At 41.5% G+C, this 7,223-nt stretch overlaps 2 protein-coding genes across 2 annotated transcripts; one reads left to right on the forward strand and one right to left on the reverse strand.

The window, feature by feature from the left end:
* Nucleotides 1-1,202: 1,202 nt before the first annotated feature.
* On the reverse strand, nucleotides 1,203-2,883 carry LOC101298226 (probable membrane-associated kinase regulator 2-like). Its single transcript, XM_004300789.1, has 2 exons — nucleotides 1,749-2,883; nucleotides 1,203-1,616 (listed from the first exon to the last, which is right to left on the reverse strand). The coding sequence occupies exons 1-2, from the start codon at nucleotides 2,881-2,883 to the stop codon at nucleotides 1,525-1,527; spliced, it is 1,227 nt and encodes a 408-aa protein (XP_004300837.1). The 3' UTR covers nucleotides 1,203-1,524.
* A 1,498-nt stretch (nucleotides 2,884-4,381) lies between these two features.
* LOC101298518 (triacylglycerol lipase 2-like) lies at nucleotides 4,382-4,810 on the forward strand. The gene has a single exon (XM_004300790.1). It carries the CDS (start codon nucleotides 4,382-4,384, stop codon nucleotides 4,808-4,810), a length of 429 nt encoding a protein of 142 aa, XP_004300838.1.
* The last annotated feature ends 2,413 nt before the right edge of the window (nucleotides 4,811-7,223 follow it).

Below are 7,223 nucleotides of genomic sequence, written 5' to 3' on the forward strand. Positions count from 1 at the left end.
AATCAGACGATACAATAATGGGGTTGAGACCAAAACCCAGAAGTACGAATTTTGTACACTGATTCACATGGTCACACCAGAAATGAAAGAAAACAAAACGCTTCAGAGAAACCAGGTTAGTCACACATGAACCTCAGTAGCTTCATTCAGTTACCAACATATTCCCTCAAAACATGGGGTAAATTACAAGAAATATTATTACTCCATTGTAACGGCTTAGGCTAAGAGCCAAGACGCATCGGATACCACATTGTTCAATGAGAGGAGTTAAACTAATCAAGAACAGCGAACTAGTTAAAGTGTGCGTGACTGATCATAGGTTAGGTCAAATCTCTAATCTTTGAATCACCAACAGACTCGATTCAAGTTTAACCTTGACCGGGTTAGAAATTGCGTAGGAACCTCGAGTTAGATTGTGTCACACCTAAATTTAACCTGTGTTACATTATTCCATGTTACAGACCACGTACATTGACGATTTAGAACAAGTAGAAATACTCGGACTACTAGTCTTCGAGCAAAACTCAACTCCAGCGGACTGCTTAATTGAAGTCGAATGCACATTCTGAGCAAGGCAAGCAATGCTAGAATGCTAGTTTGTGATCTTGAAAATAGCAAGGGGATGCTTAAGATGGAGATGTACATTGTTAAGTCTATTCATTAAGAAACAATATCCTCTGAAATTCAGAAAGGCATTGATAATGCCCAAGTCGTAAGGCAGGAGCAGATTAAACAATGACAGAAGCACTTTCTTAGGTCCAAGGCACTGCCCAAAGGAGACAAACTTGATCCTCCTGAGCCATTTTCAAAACCCAGTTTAATTGGGCAAACCATCAACCTCAACAACACTAACCCGAATTCCCATAGACCCTTTAGACCAAAAAGCAAACACAAAACCCATGAAAGGTAAAGTGAGATTAGACAATTAGACTTTGATTAAGTGCTTAATTGGAGAGAGAGAGTGCTTAAAGCCTTAAACTAAGCAAGGATAATGCACTATGTGTGTTTGTGAAAATGCCCCAGAGAGCATGACCTCTCTTTACCACCCCCTTTTCTGCTCTCTTCCTTTAAGAAAAATCACTTTTGTACTGTTTAGGTCCCAACTTTCCCAGCATCTCTAAAATACTGTAAACCCAGAACCAATAACAATTGGTCAAGATGTTCACAGAATGACTAGGGTTTTGAGTAGCATAAACCCAGTTGGAGAAGCTAAATATATATATAACAACCACAGCAAGTCACTGGCTACATAGGACATTACAATAATATAAACCCTAGTCACTAAGTTCCGCTACTACTAAGTACTAACTAGAACTGATTCATCCTACACTTAATCTTTTCCTGGGGTTTCTGAAAACATTTACAACCCACAAGAAAACGGACCCTCTTTTTTGCTTCCTCTCATTTGAGCATGATTACAATGCAATCCCACAATGTTGACTTGGACTGTTGATTGGTGATTCTTTTCCCCCTCTTTCTGGGCCAATCTTCCCGCCTTTTATGCCTGAGATGAGAGCCGTTGGATCAAACCTCTCGGCCTTGATCCGACGGTTTTTGTGACGCATTTTCGTTGGAGGAATCGCTCTCTGACCGGGATAGCGGAGTATAATCGGAATCTGTAAAACAAAAACCAATGGATTAGCTTTTTAACGACACGAGTGGAACGCATAATCTCCCATTATCAAAACTTAAAAAGATAAGTTGTGGGAAAATTTTAAAAATTTGGGGATGGGTAATGGTAATGTCACCTCTGGAAGCATTGAATGACCGCTTGCAGTGCAGAATGGCGCTTTGGATCCCATCCTGCTGCTGCAGCAGCGAATCATCTCTCCTCTGTGACGGCACAGTTCCCGCAGGAGCCGCGGCTACAGCCGAAGAAGCCGAGCGGCTCTTCCCCAAGTGCTTGCACACCACTCTCAAACCCGCCGGAATATTCCCCTGCTTCAAACTCCTCACATTGCTCGCTGCTGGCGCCGCTTCCGTAACCACTTCCCCCTCCGCCTGGCTATTCTCCGCCGGCTGCGGGCCGCTCACCGTCTTCCGTTTCGAAACGCGGACGTAGAGAGGCTTGACCATTTTCAAGTACTTCTGCACTACCTCTTTCGAAAACCGCTTCTCCTCAGAAGCTGCGGTTTCTTCAGAAATCTGGCTCTTGTTGTTCTGGGCCGCTTTGGTGGAGATTCTTGAGCTGTTGTCTCTTGTGAACAAGGACACAATGGGAACTTCCTCCACCTTCAACTTCACCGTGAAAAGCTTCCCCTGCTTATTCTCTACCTTCTCAGGCTGTTCTTGTTGGGGAGTTTGTTGAGATCCGTTTGTAGACTCCGGCTTTTCCGGGCCGTTGGAGTTGGACCTAGACTTCTTGAGACCCTTCATGAAGACCCGGAGCTTGGTAGCGGACTTGAGCAGCGACTCGGAAAACAGAGCCTTGGAGTTGGGCTCGGCCGAGTTGAACACATCCGGTTCAATCGGCACCAGCTTGCCTTTAAAGAACAAATCATCCGTTGGAGACATGGTGAGATTCGGGTCGGTGCGGTCATTGCTCGACCCGGAAGAAACAGCGAAGTTAAACTCCCCTTCTTCACCGTCGACGTCATCAGACTCGTCGTCTTCCCCATCTTGTTCCACCTCCACCTCATCACTCTCGTCGCCGCTGCTGGTGCTGTCGTTGCTCCCGGAGGCTTCTTGTGCGGAGAATTCCAAGTCGAAGAAGGGTCCGTCGTCGTCGTCTTCGTCAGTTGCATGGCTCTCGTCGCAGTTCTCCGCCACGGCGGTGAGAATGGTGGCGGCGGCGGAGGTGACATTGGGGGAGTTTAGAGGAGGAGCGGTGGAAGCAACAAGGCCGCCACCTCGCCAGTACTTGAGAAGGCTGAAAGCTTCCATGGTTGGGAGAGCCAGTATACAGAGGCGAAGTGGGTAAAGAGAGAAAAGTGGGTTTGGCTAAAAAGAGAGAAAGAAAGAGAGAGATGAAAAAAGGAGTGGGTTTGAGACTTTGAGTGAGAGAATGGTTTTGCAGAGAAAGAGAGCTAGAGTGGTACTACAACTACTGAAAATGGAGGTGTGGCAGAGAGTGGGAGGGAGGGTAAAAATGGGTAGATGAAAAGTGAGAAGGGTAAAAAGCGTGGAGCTTTTTTATTGTCTGTAGCGAATGCGTGGGTTGCAGGGAAGACATGTGAGGGAGACCAGACTCGTCTGAAAGTCTGAACAGAGACAACAGAAGAAGACAGTGAGGTATTCGAATACATGTACGATATCTACGTGTATTTTTCTACGGTTTTTAATTTATTTTGGTTTGGTTGGTGGATATTTCAATTTTTATGTATGACAGTATTTATTACTGTGTCTGAATTGTCTCTCATTTCTTTTTATGGGATATTCCATGTTTCCTTCTTTATCCTATTAAACAATGGATTTCCTAATCCAACTAATGGACTTCTTATTCCCACTAAACGGTGGGTTAGGATTTAAAATGATATGTATGACATCTACAAACGCTATATATGTCATTCGGGATACATTCATGTCCATGTGTTTGATCAGTTCTCAATTCTCTTGTCCACTTTTGTGACCTTCTTTACATCAAAGCTCAAAAGCGAAACCGATTGCCCCCAATCCAACATGATGAACTATCGTTCAGCTAGTGTTCTATTTTTTATGGCTTTGGTTTGTGTTGCAGGATGCACACAAACTAATGGTCTTGGCATTGACAACAATATATGCAAATCTCTAGTGGCGACACGAGGATATGCTTGCCAAGAACATCAAGTGATAACAAAAGATGGCTACATTCTCGGCTTGCAAAGAATTCCCTATGGACGGTATGGTGACAAATCGACCATGCATAAGAGACCGCCGGTTTTGGTTCAACATGGAATTACATTGGATGCAGCATCATGGTTACTCAATCCACCGAATCAAGCTTTGGCATTCATGTTAGCTGAAAGGGTTTGATGTATGGCTTGCTAATACTCGAGGAACAGACTCTAGTCGCAGACACAGATCACTTAGCGCTAGTGATCCTACTTATTGGGAGTGGACATGGGAACGGCTGCTTATGATCTTCCTGCTATGTTCAATTATGTGAACAAGCAAACAGGACAGAAGTTACACTATGTAGGTCATTCTTTGGGAACTTTAACGTTACTAGCTGCCTTGTCCCAACAGAAACTGAGAAACTTACTAAGATCAGCTGCTTTGCTTAGCCCGATTGCTCATCTAAGTCACGTATCCACACCGCTCGTAAAAGTTGCTACTCAAACATATATATATGGCTGAGCAATTCTACATCCATGGTCTCCGGGAGTTTCCTCCGCTAGGGCAAATAGAACAAACTATGCAAACCATTCTTTGCATACATCCGGGCGTGGAGTGCTGCAACAGAATGGCAGCTGTGACAGGTCCGAATTGTTGTATAAGTCCTTCAAGTTTAGCTCTTTACTCTAGACATACACCACAGTCCACTTCGACAAGGAATGTGGTGCATTTGTTTCAGATGATCAGAAGTGGAACCGTAAGTAGTTTCGATTACACTCTTCCAACAAATATACAACACTACAGACAGTCTACTCCTCCGGTGTACAACATGGCAAACATACCAAAAGACATTCCTCTTTTCATTAGCTTTGGAGCGAGAGATGCACTTTCAGACGTAAATGATGTGAAAATTTTGCTCAACGACCTCAAAAATCACGACAAGGACAAGTTTGTGGTACAATACATAAACGAGTATGCTCATCTGGATCTTGTTTTCGGTTGGAATGCCAATCAAAAAGTTTATGATCCCATGCTCGCTTTCTTCGGGCGACATTGAGAGTCTTACTCTCTAATTTGTAAACTTTAGATTTTTCTTTTTGTTTCCATGTATCAATTTCTGAATTGTTTTTTTTTTCTTTTGTAGTTGTGGTCATTAGATACCATTGTTCATTATAGTTTTTTTATTGTACAATGTTGATTTTTCGTAGATTTTTTTATAAATCTGAAGTGTTGAAACAAAACGGTGTTCCCATAATTTCTTTATCAGTTCCAGTTGTATATATAAAGAGACAGTACATTCCACGAAAAAGAAAATTCCAGTTGTAAACTTGTTAGATTACAAACTCTTTGGGGTATCTCTCATTTACTGATTTACTCAATGCAGTGATTTCACATTTCGAAATTTCAACACCAGAAGACTATAAAACACCCCAAGCAAGAATCAGGGCAGTTGGTAAAAGAAAACAAACAGATAAGAGCTCGAATGGCCTAGGAGAGTAGGAGAGGGCCGGTTTGAACCTTTGAACAATGAAGCAAGACTTCTAGCTGTAGCTTTTACCTAGCTAGAGTTATATACTTTTTTACGGAAGAGAAAAATTATTGAGAGGAGGGTAAAAAGGAGTGATAGGGTAGCACCGTAGTACTGCAGTAGCAAGCAGGGTATCGTGGCAGACATGCAAACAAACAAGTACAGGACCTGGTAATGGGAATTGGAATCGGTTTCCTGGGGATTGAAAGCCTTGACCTCTATCTCCAGCTTCCACCAAACCCATTCCTGTTTGGAGAAGTACTTACGTGGATGCACGAGGAGTTCAAGATCGAACATAGTTTATGACAAATATCTACGAAACAAGAGGTACATAGTTTTATACGTACGATACAATCTTCATCATTTATAACCATTCATAAGTTGAGAATATCATTCAAATACACGTGTTAGTGTCGATCAGGGGCGGATCCAAGAATCGCAACCGGGTGGGACTTGAATTTTTTGTAAGAAAATTCTTTTGATGACGCTAAAGAAATTTATAGATTGAAAATAAAAATAAACTTAGTCGTAAGGGACGTAGTGGGTCTTTACCACTTCAATGTTTGTTTAATTTATAAAACACTCTAGACGTAACAAAATAAAACTAAATAAGATTTTCAATAAGATCGACAACCTCACGTCCTCACCGATGCTGCGCGACAAGGGTTGGGCGTATATCTTTTTTGAGAAGATAGAGAAACTTATATATTTCTTTAACAAAAATAAAATTAAGTATACGTTAGACACTTGGATCACGTCAATGCTAGCTAGGACTTGAGTGAGACTATCCTAAAAATATTTGATTAGTAATTGTATAAGAAGAATGAATTTGAGTGGGACTTAAGCTCAACAATCTTACAATCATATCCTAAAATTAGTGATAACTATAAGTAGTAATTTTTTTCCCCAAAATATTTGGGTGGGACTTGAGTCCCATGGTGCTTGTACCTAGATCCACCCCTGGTGTCGATCAATCTTAACCTTACGTATAATATGTGTAGATATACACTGTGCACCACCTTTCCCAACTACGGTGAAAAGCTTGGTTCTGGCCTTGAGGTTGATAGTTATGCTTTCGGGTTTAAAAGTAGAACTCTCATAAAATCAAAAATTACCAGGCTATTCCGAAGCAGTAAAACGACGAGACAAATGCAGCCAAAAGATAATTTCCTTTCTCAGAAAATGATTTTGATAGCAACAATGTGGTATATGTGGACCATCTGATTCCGATATCAAAATTTAATTTAACCATCATCGATCCGTCTATTATTCAAACGGGTACCTCAGGTCCCAGAAAGTGACCCAACAACCCCCAGATCTTAAATGGGCCTGTCTACCCGGTGGACCTGCTCCAAGTCCCGTCTTGAAGTCAATGTCTCATCGCTCTCACACAGAAATCATAATGAAGGAGATAGGATGAGGGCATGAGGCACAGCACAGTTTCGAAACTTATTCTCTGTGCATAATTGATAGGGCACATTACTCTATCTGTATAGTTTACTTCACCATAGATTTTTAGGTTAAAAGTGTTCTTGCGGTAGAAGATTAGCTATAAATGACCGTGTCGTTCAATCATACTAAATCTATGTCGCAAAAATTTATTCGGTTATTAATATTAAACTCCTGCGGTAGACTAAACCACATTTCACTTTGAGACGATTACTAAGTAAGGAGGTCTGCATCAACTTTTATAGAAGGATACAACAACACTTCATAAAGTTGGTGAAATTAGCACTCAAATTAAGGCTTTTAAGATATCCTGCCTAACCTGTAGCTTGTTTAGTATCAATAGCTATGAAGAACGAACCAACAACAAGATCAACTTCGCATGGATTCCAAGACATTCTTTCATACTTTTCCTCTACTGAAAAGTGTTCTTGTTTGTGTTTCAGGGGCCTTTTAATTCTCTTTTGATTTTGTTTCTGTCTATAAGCTTTCATAT

Source organism: Fragaria vesca, linkage group LG5, assembly GCF_000184155.1.
Source record: "Fragaria vesca subsp. vesca linkage group LG5, FraVesHawaii_1.0, whole genome shotgun sequence".
NCBI lineage: Eukaryota > Viridiplantae > Streptophyta > Magnoliopsida > Rosales > Rosaceae > Fragaria > Fragaria vesca.